At 37.6% G+C, this 15,849-nt stretch overlaps 1 protein-coding gene and 1 pseudogene across 2 annotated transcripts in view; one reads left to right on the forward strand and one right to left on the reverse strand.

The window, feature by feature from the left end:
* Window positions 1-15,849, forward strand: part of LOC146542229 (uncharacterized) — a 417,733-nt pseudogene that overhangs the window by 263,771 nt on the left and 138,113 nt on the right.
* The window catches only part of LOC104915132 (contactin-associated protein-like 4), a 212,022-nt gene that overhangs the window by 149,803 nt on the left and 46,370 nt on the right, over window positions 1-15,849 (reverse strand). For both annotated transcript variants that reach the window (XR_014880595.1, XM_085213872.1), the window contains exon 2: window positions 11,583-11,693. Coding sequence is in view for 1 of the 2 variants with exons in the window: in XM_085213872.1 (XP_085069998.1) it covers window positions 11,583-11,693 (111 nt within the window). In the remaining variant the exon portion in view is untranslated. The remainder of the gene's footprint in view (window positions 1-11,582; window positions 11,694-15,849) is intronic.

The raw sequence follows: 15,849 nt of genomic DNA on the forward strand, positions 1-15,849 counted from the left end.
TGTTTATGTACAAGTTTATGTGGCCAGATAATATACATCTCAGGGTCCTGAAGGAACATACTGATTGTGAAAAATCCTTGATTGAATGCTTTCTGTCACAAGGCCCCACCACTCTTGCCAATTACCCCTGTGAGTCATGATCGAGATGCAGATAAGCTAGGGATCTCTCTTATCTCCCCGGCTAGCCTATGTCAGTTGACTTGGCTAACATGGGGCAAGGTTCCCTAACCTTGAAGGAGTCCCTTAATAAATATGTTTGGAAGGCTAAGAACGCCCAGGAAAAGGAACATAAAATCAAAACTTGCTAGATTTTTCTCTCATTTTTAACCATATTAACTAAGCCATAAAAAGAGCAAGTCAATGTCTTGTTTTCATAGAATCATAGAATCACAGAATCACAAGGTTGGAAAGGACCTGCAAGATCACTTAGTCCAACTGTCTTCTCAATACCATTGCTACCACAAACTAAACCATATTTTGTAGCTCCTCATCCAGATGCTTCTTGAACACTGTCAGGAACGGCGAGTGCACCACCTCCCTGGGCAGACCATTCCAGTGCTTGAACGCTCTACTAGAGAAAAAGTTCTTCCTTATGTCTAACCTAAACATCCTCTGATACAACTTGCAGCCATTTCCTCAGCTCCTGTTTGTTGCATCGGAAAAGAGGCCAAACCCCTCCTCATCACAACCTCCCCTCAGGAATTTGTAGAGTGTAATGAGGTCTCCCCTGAGCCTCCTCTTCTCCAGACTAAATAATCCCAGCTGCCTCAGACACTCCTCATCAGACTTGTGCTCCAGAACCTCCACAACAGTTTCATTGTCCTTCTCTGAACAGGTTCCAGGGCCTCAATGTCTTTCTTGTAGTGAGGGGCCCAAAACTGAACACAATACTTGATGTGCGGCCTCATCAGTGCTGAGTACAGGGGGATGATTACCTCCCTGCTCCTGCTGGTCACACCATCCTGCAGGCCAGGATGGGCATTGGTCCTCTGGGCCACCTGGGCACACTGTCGGCTCATGTTCAGCCGAGCATCAATCAACACCCTCAGTTCTCTTTTCTCATCACAATCATCTCCAAGCCTATAGTGCTGCATGGCGTTGTTGTAGCTGAAGTACAGGATCCAGCACCTGGCCTTATTGAACCTCATCCCATTTACCTCAGCCCAGCAATCCAGCTTATCTAGATCCCTCTGCAGGACCTCCCTACCCTCAGGCAGATTGACACTACCTCCCAGCTTGGTGTCATCTGCAAACTTACTGAGGGTACACTCAATCCCCTCATCTAGGTCATCAATAAAGATATTAATCAAGATAGGCCCCAGTACCGACCCCTGGGGGACACCACTTGAAATGGGTCACCAGCTGGACTTAACTCAATTAACCATTACCTGTTGGGCAAGGCCCTCTAGCCAGCTTCTTACCCAAAGGATACACCTGTCTAGGCCATGGGCAGCCAGTTTCCCCAGAAGAATACTGTGAGAGACCATGTCAAAGGCTTTGCTGAAGTCTAGGTAGACTACATCAACAGCCTTTCCCTCATCTACCAGTCTGGTCACCCAGTCATAGAAGGAGATGAGGTTAGTCAAGCACGACCTGCCTTTCATGAACCCATGCTGGCTGGGCCTGATCCCCTGGACACCGTGCACGTGCTGTGTGATCTCAACCAAGATGATTTGCTCCATAACTTTCCCCAGTACCGAGGTCAGGCTGACAGGCCTGTAGTTTCCCAGATCCTCCTTACAGCTCTTCTTGTATTTTATTTTACAGAAGACCCCTGTGGGACCTTGACTGAGCACAGAAAGGCTGACGGCTGACATTAATCATTTGTGTTTTGTGACAGAAAAATTGAAGACTTGACCACACTAGAATGCTGAATATACGTCTTGATTGCATTATGTATTTTTTTGCAATAGTGTTATGTTTTAGGTTGTTGTGGGTGTTGGTGATGATTTCAATCCTTAGATCTTTTAAACTTTACACTCGGGTTAACACAAATTGGATTTTCTCAGGTCATCCTCACTCATCAGCATTCCCTCTACAGTTATACCATTCCTTCTGATCCTTTATTTCATCCCTTTTTGGACCTGGTTATGATTTGCGTGTAACTCCTACATGGGGTTTCCAACTTCCTAGCAAACTGGGAAATTAACCAAAAGACCAATCTAATATCTATCTGAAACCCATCATAAAGCCCTTTAAAACATTATGTTACTGATGTCTTTCAGAGTCAGAGAATTGTTGATTGCAACACCAGTCCAGAAGTTCCATCCAAAACATGGTTGTTGGAAGCTGTCTATGTTTTGATAAGAGATGCATATGTTTCTGGAATTAACCCTCTTATGGTTTATTTTGTGGGGTATCCTACACACACTATCTTCTGAAAGATCAATAGACTATAATAATACTTGAACTTGTCAAACTTGTATATATAGTTCTCAACATTTGAACTGCTTTGGAGATGATCAAATGGAAAATTCTATTCATATTTAACCTTGGAGCAACATGCAGTGTTGCACTGTGGTATACTAATACCTTCACTCCACCTAAATAGTGTGTTTAGTTTTGCTAATCACAGGACAAAGAATCTCTATGATATTACAAAACATATTTGACAATCCTGGCAAGATACTAAATCATCTTTGAAAACATTACATTGCAAGTCCATGTATTGTCAAAATGTACTAAATATGCTTTTGGTGAATTAAACTGAAGCCGAGAAATTTGACAGTAATTTGACACTCCACTCAGTTATGTCAAGCAAGTATTCCCTTTATTACACCACTTGGTACATGGGGGATCACTCCACCAACATGACACCAACATGGAGAGACTGCATATTTAAAGGTATAGCATAAACATGTTCATTACATTCCAAGGATATGGGCAGAAATTCCAAGAAATAACTAACATCTCTGGTGGTCATGGGATGCATGAATGGATGTTCTCCAAAGGGAATTGGATAATCCTGAAAAATGGGTCCAAAAGAACCTAATGAGGTTCAACAAGGTCAAGTGCAAACGCTGAACATGAATTGGAACAATTCCAGATATGTGTACAGACTGGGAGAGGACATTGAGAGCAGCCCTGTGGAGAAAGACCTGGAAGTTCTGGTGGAAGAAAAGCTAGACATGAACCAGGAGTATTCACTTGCAGCTTCCTAGGCCAACAATATCCTGGGCTGCATCAAAAGGCGGATAGCCTTGTGAGAGAGATGTTTGTACCTCCTCTGCTCTGCCTTTGTGAGGCCACACCTGGAATACTGTATCTCAGTTCAGTGTTCCAAGCATTAGATGTGGAGCTATTGGAGTGAGTCCAGAGGAGCAGGGAGATAGGATTGTTCAGCTTGGAGAAAGAAAGTCCATCAGGGAGACTAAATTGCAACCATTCACTGTCTGAAGGAATCTTATAAAAAAGATTGAGACTTAGATTTAGGTCAGATTTTAGGAGGAATTTTTTTTCTCAGAATATTGTGATGCACTGGAACAGGATTCCCAGAAAAGCTGTGAATACCGTATTTCTGGAGGAGATCAAGGCCAAATTGGATGGGGCCCTGAGCAACCAATAGAAACACTATGGAATAGGAGGTTGACACTAGATGATATTTATGATCTCTTTCAATCAAAGCCATTTTATGATTTTATGATTCTAGAATTCTAAGATGTACTTTAATTTTGTCCTACATTTTCAAAATTTGATTAGCTATACTTGTATAGTGTATATATCTGCTACTGATATTCAATTCTGCCAATATTTTGTTACACTTAGGAAGTTTTTAAATGAGCTCCAAATTTCATGAAACAATTAACTGGTCATGATATTTATGGAACTTTTAAGTTCATTTTTCTTTTTTTCTTTCAAAGGTGAGAAACAATAAGAAAGAACATTCAGATTAAGTCTTTGTGAAATACCTACCTGCTCATAAATTTTTTAGCTGCAGAAAATATCTAAAGAAAGACTCTTTCATCCTCCAAATAATATGAATGGGAATTAGATTTATTGCTGTCTACTGATTTGTAACTGATCTCAATTTTTAGGAATTGAAAATATTGAACACTGTATTATTGTATTTAAAATAATTACTAATTTTAAATGGGAGGAAAAAAAATGAAGTAGCAGGCAAAAGGCAAAGAAGTTTCTAAAAATGCTACAGAAATAGGAAAATATCATAAAATGTGCTACTGATTCAATCTCATTCATTCATTTTTACCTCACACAATTTCACTAATTTACCTACCACAATTTCTATTTAATTGGCTAGAGAATAAGAAGAAAAAACAGCATATTTTAATTAAATTATCAATTAACACTTTCGTTTGCACATCAATAGCCCTGTTAATGGAGCTACTTGACCTTTTCATGTTGATTTCAGTCTCCGGGAGGAAAACTCCGGGAGAAGCTAAATGCCTAATTGCACTGCAGTTTAATAAATATAGAAAATAAAGTTCAATACTTCTCTTTAAGCTTAGCTGTTGGAGTATGTCCATAGTAATTTTGTGTGATGCTTGGCAATTCAGTGGCAGGTAGCAAAATTAATTTCAGCATGGACAATAATGTTAATGTGTTGTTGAATGCTGCTATGTAAAGCAGAGACCTTTTTACATCTTCTTTCCATTCTTTACATTCAAAGCATTTATTACAGCCTCTCTGACTCCTTGATAAAACAAAACTAAAAATTGATCCGAGAACAAGGATAGATTTCACTTCTCATTGAAAATCTGAAGGAAATACAGCAGGGAATATAATGCAGTGATGTGAAAGTAGTAGAAGAGAATTTTTATACCTTGCATACCAGCAAAATGAACACTAATTGAAGGTAAAGGTAAATGCTTTAGAGGTGGCAAGAGAAAGATCATTTAATTTTTCATTCCACATTTTGATATTAAAATATCTGGACTTTCTGTAAGTATGTTACAGAAAGTATATTTTACTTTTTTATATTAACTTTCCTTATAACTTAACAATTTAAGTGTTCTTAATTATTCTGCACCCTCTGTTCCAAATGAGTTGAAACAAATGTAACTGTTTAAGTTTATTCTCGTTTGATCTTACTCTCCGTCTATTCAATTTCATTTCAATAAATATTTAAATACTGTATCCTTAAGAATGTCCTTTGGAAAAAAAAAAAAAAAAAAAAAAGGTTCTCACTTGTTTTTCTATTTCCATAGGTATATGCATGGTGGAAAAACAAACTCGATTTCAACTATGAAATAATCTATAATTATTACAGTTTCCTTGTATCTTCTATGCTTTTCCCTATAATTTCAATTTCCCATTCCAGTGTTCTCACACATTAAATAGCGCTGGTTGAAACCTTTTCTTATGATTTGTTATGCTTGAATGGATTTTAACTACGAGGTTCAAATTCAAATTCCTTTTCTGAAAATTACTTTATGGATGTTCCTAAATCCTTATAAATATTCATGAAAGCACAATGCTTGGTAAATTATTTAAATACCTGCAAATATTTTATGCTACTTTCTTACTCAGGAATGATTTACTGCTTTCTTTTTCCCATACATTCTTTTACAAAACCAAAATCATAATAAAAATAATTTAAAAATTACTTTAGGCAAAATGAAATCTGTTACTTCAGATTCTGTCCTCACTGAAGATGCTGTAAACTTGATGATTTCTTTAACTTTTGTAGTGCAGCATGTCCGCTTTGCTGCGGAGACTAGCTTTCAGGGCAGGAAATGCTACACTGGGCAAGGGATCTGAAGCAAAAAAGGGCAAAAAAAAAAAAAAAAAAAAAAGCTCCTTTAAAGGCATGCTTTTTTTTTCTTTTTTCTTTTTTCTTTTTGAAGCCAGCAACAGTGCTGCACTTCTGCCGGGGGGAGAGGTTGGTAGCTTTTGAGCAGACTGCTGAGCATGCAGGTTGAGACTGGCACTGACCACCTTTGACCTTGACGCTTAACTCTTGATGGTAATCTTTAAATAACCACGGGGACAGAGGCACAGAGCACGCTGGGTTATTGCTGCCCAGTGAGAAAGGGAGGGTAAATCTGTGTATTCACACAGCCCATACTGCCTATACCATGTTGCAGCTGTACGTGTGGAAGGTGGATCAAATGGCAGCATTTGTAAGTGTTGTCCCTCTTTGCTCAGGAGACCAGTTTTCCTCTTGGCAGTCTCTGAGACCATAGGCTTAAACATGGTCTCCACAAGACAGCAGGCTTTCTCGAAGAAGACTGTGGTGACCCAGATGGAGGGCCTGCCCAGAAATGTGGCTGTTCAGGTCTCCAGCTGCAGGGAGCACCTGAGCCTGCTGCTGCCAGGGGAGGGTGGCAGGGATTCCACCTGTGTGAAGTGTGTGCAGGTGGATGAGCTGCTCGGCCTAGTAGTGGAGCTTGAGGAGGAGGTGGAGAGCCTAAGGGCCATCAGGAGGTGTGAGCAGAAGATTGACTGGTGGAGTAACTCGCTGATGTGCCCGAGGGAAGGCTGCCAGGGAGATACCCCTAGAAAAGTGATGAACTCTCTCTCTGTCGCAGCTGGACAGACCTGACAGTTGAAGAGGGTTGGAAGAGAGTCCTGGCTCTGCGTCATGGGCACACCCCCTGCCTGCCTACCCTGTTTCCCTTGTTTCCACTAAGAGGTTTGAGAGGCTGGAAATTGAGTGGGAAGTCAAGGGAGGATCTGCATAAGGAGGGAACGTAGGGTGAGGCAGTCATCCCCACACCTTGAGACTGCTTCTGTCAGGAAAGGAAGGAGTGTAATTGTGGTGGGTGACTCCCTTCTCAGGGGAACGGAGGGCTCCAGTTGCAGACTTGACCCCACCCATAGGGAGGTGTGCTGCCCTCCTGGGGTCTGCATCAGGGACGTCACCAAAAAGCTCCTGGGTCAGGTTCACTCCTCTGATTACTACCTGCTATTAATAGTTCAGGTAGGCAGTGATGAAATCTCTCAGGGAAGCCTGTGAGCTATCAAAAAGGATTTCAGGGGTCTAGGGCAAATGGTTGAAGGAATGCGTGAGCAAGCAATATTTTCCTCTCTCCCTTCTGGGGTGGTGAGGAATGTGGAGTGGTCTAGGAAAACACAGGGTTTGAATAAGTGGCTGGAAGGTTGTTGCCACCACAGGAACTTTAGGTTCTTTGACCATGGGGCAGTTAACTTGGCACCTGGCCTGATGGCTGCAGACAGGTCTCACCAGTCTCCAAGGGGAAAGTAGATCCTAGCTCAGGAGGATGAAGGAAGCAGGTGACGGTCAGTGAGAAAGAGAAGAGCTTGGGGATGTTACTTGTAGGAGGTGGCAGGGATAAACCCATAGGATGTTCTGGGAATTCCTCAAAAGACATAATGTTGCTCACCCCCCATCTGAAAACTTCTCGTATCCCCCTAGGAAGCGGTGGGGGGAAACTTCAGAATTATTTTGGAGGTCTGAAAGCCCCTCTAAAAAGGTAGTGTGCCAGAAAGCTCAGCTGAAGTGCCTTTATACTAAAGCACTAATTCACTAATTCACTAATGAATATTAATGGAAAAAAAAAAGGCTTCTTCCTACTTCAGGGAAAAAGAAATCTGCAAGTCAGACGTTCGATTTTCATCTGATAAATTCTAAACCACAATAAGTCAGTGAAAATGGGGAATGACAATCATAGCCAAATCTCTTCCCAGCTCACTTAGTTGCCATGATAGGCAGTATACTTGTCAGACGTCAATCTTCTGAATATAAGCTATAAAAAGGTAAAAGATTATTAATTCACATGCAACCTAAGTTCTTGGTTGAAGCGCCTAAATAATAAATATTTTCCACTGATCTCAGAGGAATAAAGAATGAAAGAATTTCATGTACTTACAACAAACTATAGTGTAATACTCATCATTCTGCTGTTAAAAACAGATTACAGCAACACTGATCTCAATAATGACAAAACCTTCTCCCTTTTTGTCAGTAGTTTCTTCCAAAAATTGTCGTTGGTAAATAATATCTCAAGAAACCTTCTGTATTTGCAAATTGAACATGAAAATTCACTATGAAAATTACTGGCAAAGTTTCTGCAGATAGATTATATGTCCCAGGGTAAATGCTGGTAATACTCAAGGTTTCAGTTACTAGTGATGATAGGTATGCTCTGAGTACTGGCTGTTATTTTGATGCCTAGCTTGTACCTATAAAGAAGAGTATGTTTCAAAAAAGAGTATGTTTCATCTATTTTATGAGAAAACAAGACAAGCAAACATAAAACACACAACTTTAAATACTTCTGTTCCTGCTTGTCTTATTCAAGACTTTTGCAAATCTGAGAGCTTAACCACATCATTCTGCATTTCCTTATAAACTTACTGGTTTTCATCCTTTTTTTGGCTATTGATACAGACTATGTTTATATGAATATTTGATTTATTTATTTACTGATTAATTGTGATGGCTCAATTCTAAATAATCTGTGTATTAACACTGTGATTTTTTCCTGTCTGAATTGTGTTCAATTTTCTCTAAATTTGGAAATTTAAGAACTAGTTATATTATTGAACTAGGATAATCTGATTGCCTAAACTGAATGTCAGAGGGTAAAAATCACCCTGACCAATTACTTTGTCTGACGTAATTATTTGTTTTTATTCAAAGTCATCTATTACCTTACATTAAATGCAATTCCATCTGCAATTAAGTTATCAATTACGATATATTTTAAAACTATGACAGTATGCCATTGCTTCTATGACATTACTGACGTTATATCGATCTCAGTCATATTCTCTTACAATAGATCTCTCTTGTGGTCTAAATTTAACAGTCATTTTTTGAGTGACTAAACTTATTCTTTACTCAATTTATATATATAATCACTTCCTATGTTCTACCCAAATATAAATTTCATGTACATACACCACCAGACATAGTCAGATTTTACTTTGAAAATTCACAAAAATAATTAAATATATACTCAGTAGAAAAAGTAATCCCTTCTTATCAAGTATAGAGTGTCTACCCTTAATTCAAAAAGAAAATGAAAGTTGAGAATATTCCTTTAAGATCAATTTTTTGAAGACTGAAGAAATTTTTAATCTCACCCTACTGACACAATTTTACTAAATTATCTCTATCTGAACCAAAAGGTACCTACCCAGAAAGTATGGTTGTGTTACCGTGACAAGAAAATGCTTGAAAATGCCACATGAATAAAACATTCTGATCTGTACCCTGCTGAATACTGTGACCCCGAGATACGTTAGAAAAAAAAGGAAGGCAGAGACTTAGCAATCTTATAAGCAACTTGCTGCTTTGCATCTGGATAAGATGGAAGGCAGTCAAAGATAAAACTATGAGCATTTTTTAATATTTGCATGTGTTAGGGTGTAATGTGAAAGAAAAGACAATTCTAAAATAATTATATGTTAACATGGTACAAATAACTTCACAGTACATGGTAAGAGTCAAATATGAAAAAGTTTTTACATACGCATTTTAAAAAGTCCAGTGTACAGTTTAGTGAGAAGTCAGATGTTGGGTAAGATTTTTGGAGCATACATTACTTCAAATTAAAATAATTCAATTTACGATATATATAGAGAGATATATTTAACATCACAACTTCATTCAAAACAGTTCACACTTACAAAATTTGTACACTGGGATAATGAAATAGGATTTTTCTTCACTATCAAGTTTCTATCCCACAGTGCATAGCAAATATTCAAGTAAATAATGGAAATACAAGATTGGAAATGTTTTTGTCAGTGCAAAGCACTATTATAATTTAAGGTACTTACATGTTTATCAACTTTATATAGGTACAAAATAGATATGTATGTGGGTTACAAGATTTGTTTGAAAAGCTCTGAAGACCCAGTACAGTTCTCATTGTCCAAACAGTTTCTTCCTTTGTTCCCTCATTAAACAGAATCAGTGTTTCCAGCAGGAAACACTGATTTTCTTCTTAGAAAAGCCAGAATAGTTGTTCTAGGCCTTTTACTTTTGTCCTTATTTACTGATAAGTGGAAAGTTGAGCTTCATGATTTCCTTAAATTAGTCTACACTCTGAATCAAAGCTTCCATACATCAGGTAAAAATTATTTGAAATGATAACACATGCTCTTTTATATCTAAACTGTTTAATTTCAACCTGGAGACTAGCTGTTTAGTCACAACTCTAAAACAAAATATTATTTTTAGGTATATCAGAAAAGGTTTTTTTGTTTGTTTTTGTTTTTTGGCCAATAACACATACTGTCATGCAGATCCATATGGATCTTCTATGATAAATGCTCAAGGTTTAAGGTTTTCAGTTGCATAACAGCTACATAAACAAACAAACAAAAAATAATGCTTTCAAACTTTGAGAGCTTTAACAAAAGATGAAAGTGTTCCAAAGCTATTCAAAATTATGGAAAATTTTATTTAATTACTAAATCAAATAAAAATAGAAGTGGTATTGAGCTTTCAGAATATGAATGTAATAAAAATGATTACTTAACAGTCAAGTTTCCTTTTCTTTACAGAAAATACAGTAACCAGGGTTTTAAATTCCAAGGGAAAAAAAAAAAAAAGAGAGAAGCACTTTTTCTGAGTATTTAGTTCTGTCTTCTAACTGTAATCTACATTTTCCCATATGTCCTTACAGAGTGGCATACAATGACACTCATGTCTTTGCACTTTCTCCATTGCTAAACTAAGAGAAATTAGCTTTTTTTTTTTTTTTTTTTTTTTTTCATGCTAGGAAACAAAATTAGTTTAAAAATTATTCGTGGATGTCATGGTTTTGTGATTTTTGGTTTTCGGTATTCCACATCATAACATCATGTGGGGCACTGGGAGTTTAACTATTAATGCTCAAGTTCTGGGTACCTGTCCAGAAGAGAAGAAGAACAACATTCCCCTGGGGGCTTTGCGGTCACAGAGAGGAGATATAACTCCTGGCAAGGTCACTTGATGCGCTCTTCTTTGCCTGCTTTTCTTCGTCGGCTCTCCTCCTGTTTCTCTGCTGCTCAACCGGACTGCGCATCTCACCTCAGCGTCATGGTGAGGCCTATCCACCTTTCGGACATATTCTCTCTCTCATTATATTTGATTTATTAGTTTCAATTCTAATTATATTGTATTATAGTATGTTATCTTGCATTCTGATAATATATTTAGTAAATTAGTTTGTTTCTCCTCAGATCATTGCCACTGTTTTTAATTATTTTGGGTTCCCCTGCTCCCTTTTTCCGGAGCCGCGGATTTTGCAAAATCCCTCCGCCCCGCTAATCACGGAACTGGGCCAAACCAGCCCGTAAACTGTTGACAGTGGAATAGGCAGAAATATATGTCCAATGCTGTCTACTGTTGATGCTGCTGGAAAATCACATGAGGTTCTTAAATTCAGTCAGGAAGAATCCCTTACAGTGAAATCGCAAAAACCTTCACACTTGGAAGGTATAATTTTACCACAAAGAAAACCAATTGTCTGTAGGAAAGTGAATTATTTGAGATTGTTTTATGTTTTCATTCTTTAAAATAAAAAATGTGTCTTTCCAGCCCCCAGTAACTCAGAATATGCCTAATATACATAATTTCAGCATTGTGCAGAGGTAAGAAAGAGCTTTAAAGAATTCATTTAAAAGAAAAAAAAAAAGGCATGAATCAGTCAACAAAGTGTACTCACCCTCTCTTCGATTAAGCTTTGCAAATCCAGGGCTATGACTGCTGGACAGCGCAGATGAACTGCTAAATGATGACCGAGGCAAATTAGACACCAACTGATCATCACAATTATCTGCCAGTGGAAAAAAAAAAAAAAAAAAAAAAAAAACGAAGTTCTCATTAGTGTAATAATTACCCACTTATTCAAATCAACAGGAAGTAGAACTCTAGTAAAAATATCTGAGTTGAATCTATATCCGAGAGAAGAACATCTCAAAATATCTCCTACTGCTCTAGTATATGTAAACATACCTGAAGTTATTGCAGCATTTGTTTTTATCCATGAGGCCACTAGGGTATAACTTTCTGTTTTCTTCATCTGGCTATACATTTCTAAGCTAACTCCTGAGATATACCTATAACTAGTTCACAGCTCCCTCACTACCATTTGTATGGGTATGTACTGACGACTTTTAGCCCTGCTTTTATTCGAAAAGCATGAAGCTACAAACCCAACACATGCTCTTTATTTCTTTTAGACATGAACAGAAAAACAAAAATCATCTCTTAAATTTTAAGCATTGTAAGAATGTCTAAAGACAAAATATTTTGCTTTTCTAATGTTTTGCACCTGGTGAAGATCCAGCACAAAATCATTATTGTACAGTTATTAGCATGCAAGTCCTAACCCCATACAGAAGGATACCTGATTGTTTCAGGAAAAAGAAGACTTCACTGCAGCATAAAATCAATGGTGCATAAGAAAGCAGATGCTAATCAATGATATGGATGTCAAATGCCTCTTCAGCTCAATTACTATATGGGTCATGCATTCATTCTCCATTTAAATTTGCAAAATATAAATTTATAATCAATTTCTGTTCTATTTTTAGCTGAAAAAAGACTAAATTTAAAGCACTAGAAGTGTAAGCAAGTCTTTCTTTAGCTGTACTGTGCTGGCATCTGTTGATTATAAAATGCAGGGAAATTATGTAAACAATTTGTTTTTATGAAATAGTTATTTTCAGGACAAACATTGTCTGGATGCAACTGATAAATGACAACTCAGAGGTGAAACTGCAAAATTTTATAACTGCTATATAATCTCATCTAATTTACCTCATTATCCACAGATTAGAGTTACAATGGGAAACAGGCTGTGATGCTTGGGAGAAAATGTCTTATTGGTAAGCACAGACAGAAAAAAAAAAAGAGCAAGATTTCATTTTAGAATCAAATATATTGTAATGATGAATCTTAGAAAAACACATTATTAGTGAAATATTTCTTTATAGGCCAACAAAGAGACCTGTATAAAAGAGGAAATGTTAATGCTATATATTTCACAGAGAGAACTACTTACATAGTTGTTTCAAAGGAGAACATCAAGAGACACTGAAGTCTTTTCCTGTCAAAATCTATATTTTAAAACTGTTTAGCAAGAGGAAAATTAAGAAGGAAAAAAAGCAATTTCCTTATCTGTGTATATAATTTGGAATATACTTTCTCTCTCACGTGGCTCAAATTTTCAACTTTTCTAGTTAGGAATGACACGTTATAAAACAAATCACCAGGAAAAAAACAGTATGATAGATACGTACAAGAACTATCAAATACACAATTGTATACTGTATATTTACACTAAAGCACGCAGCATGGGAAATAAGCAGGGGGAGCTGGAAACCATTATATGCTTGGAAAATTATGATCTGGTTGCTATCTCTGAAATATGGTGGGATGAATCCCATGATTGGAATAATCTGATTGAAGGCTACAGGCTCTTCATAAGCAATAGACAGGGTAGGAAGGGAGGGGAAGTTTCTCTCTATGTTAGGAAATAGATAGACTGCAAAGAGCTGTGTCTGAGTAAAAGCCGTGAGCAGGTTGAGAGCGTATGCCTGAAAATCAGGGATTGGTCCAGTAAAGGACATCTAGTATTTGGGGCCTGCTACAGGCTACCTGATCAGGGGGAGCCTGTTGAAAAAGCCTTCTTGCTTCAACTGCAGAAAGTGTCCTGCTCACGGACTCTTGTCCTGATGGGGGATTTCAACCACCCGGATATTTGCTGAGATAGTGGCATGGTGAGTGACAGACAATCCAGAAGATTCCTGGAATCTGTTGAAGGTAGCTTCCTGATCCAGGTGTTAGACAGACTGACCCAAGGTGAAGCCTCACTGGACCTGGTGCTCACCAATGCACAGGATAGCATTACAGAGGTTAAGATTGGAGGCAGCCAGGGCTGCAGTGATCATACCCTGGTAGAGTTTGTGATCTGGAGGAATGCAGGCCTGGCAAAAAATAGAGTCAGTGCCCTAAACTTCCAGCTGCTCAAGGAAGTGCTGGGTGGGATCTCCTGGGAAAGTGTCGTTGAGGGCATAGGAAGAGAACAGAGCTGGCAGCTCTTTAGGGACACCCTTCTGCATCCAGGCCTGGGGTCTTCAGCATAAGAAAGAAGCAAAGCTCTTGGAATGGGTCCAGAGGAGGGTCACTAAGATGATCGGAGGGCTCAAGCACCTCTCCCATGAGGAAAGGTTGAGGGAACTGGGCTTGTTTAGCCCATAATAGAAGGCTCATTGTGGCCTTCCAATATTTGAAAGGACCATGTAAACAGGAGGGGGAGCGGCTGTTTACATAGGTGGATAGTGATAGGACAAGGGTGAATAGTTTTAAACCAAGACAGGAGATTTAGGTTAGATATTAGGTGGAAGTTTTTCATGCAGAGGTGGTGGTGTTTTGGAACAGGTTGTCAAAGGAGGTTGTGGATGCCCATCCCTGGAGGCATTCAGGGCCAGGCTGGATGTGGCTCTGGGCAGTCTGGTCTAGTAGTTGGTGACCCTGCCCGTGGCAGAGGTGTTGAAGCTAGATGATCATCGTGGTCCCTTTCAACCCAGGCCATTCTATGATTCTATGATTCTATGCATAATTTTTCAGTGAACTATGATACAAAGTAGTAATAAGAAAAATTTCCATTAATTTTTATCAGTAAATTGCTACCTGTTTTAGAAATTCACAATTCTTATTTGTAATATAATGTTTGAATAGCTTTTGTATATTTCTATTATAGCACAATTGCATGTCCAGCTGTATACAAACATATTTTGATTCAAATTATAACTTCAATATTTGGTGTTAATCTTCTGACTGAATATATTCAAACACATGGTAGAGTTAAGAATGGAATTAATCTGTATATAGTAGAAAGAAGGGATACAGAACATAAAAATTATTAAATTCTTTCCAATGCTTCTGGATCTATGTCTATGGCAGTACTATTTGTGTATAGTAAAATATTTCTTAAGCAGTCAAATTTTTTCCTCTCTTTACAGTCTTGGACAATGATACGAATGGAATTTTCACTGCCATTCACAGTTACGGCACTGTTGGTTTTTTTTACCATTTGAATTTATAGAGAGGTTTTTATGGACTTTAATTATGTCTGTCATTTCTTAATTCTGCATGTCTTCTTGGGCTATATCAGAGTGGATAATTTGTCTTATTTTCATTCATTTACGGTGTATGTTGAATTGAATCAAAGAAACATTAGGGTTGGAAAAAACTTCTGAGATCATCAAGAAGCCTGAATGAGATGTGTGATGGGAAAGTTAGGATGTCATCTTGCTTGATCCCAGTATGCATTGACTTTTTTTCAGCCTAATGTAAACCTGATATAGAAATAAGTAAAAGACTTTCATGTATTCTGAACTAACCACTGTTTCTCTAGAACTAAAATGAACTTACAGGTTGTAGGTACTCTCATGTGAAATGAATCAAAAAGATTCACATGTTGAATATCATACGTTTTAGATTTACAATTAACTGGAAGTAACTACTGTAAATTATCTGTGTCTCTTTCTGTATAGCCATTATTCCAGTTTAGTACTTAGATTAAACTAACTGTAAAAATATTTTAAAATGACTTCTTAGTTTGCATGATGGTGAAAAAAGCAAGGGGAATGAGCAAAGTACTGAAAACAGGGCCATAATGGGAGGTAAACAAGTGCATAGATTTTTTCAGTATAAGTTAATGGTATTTGCATATCCTGAAGACACAATTAATGAAAGATCACTGGAAATACTATTTTATCTGACAAACAAATACTCATTTATCACATTGATATATTGATTATACACATTTATCCACAACATACATGACTTAAGTTTAACCTCGTGACTGAATTTTTATATGGTTTATGCGCAAAAAAAAAATAATAATAATAATGACAATAACGAAAGGCTTGAAATCTGTATTAAATTGTAAAGCAATAAAGTAAATCTAGATATGATTAACT

This window comes from Meleagris gallopavo, chromosome Z, assembly GCF_905368555.1.
Source record: "Meleagris gallopavo chromosome Z, MGAL_WU_HG_1.1, whole genome shotgun sequence".
NCBI lineage: Eukaryota > Metazoa > Chordata > Aves > Galliformes > Phasianidae > Meleagris > Meleagris gallopavo.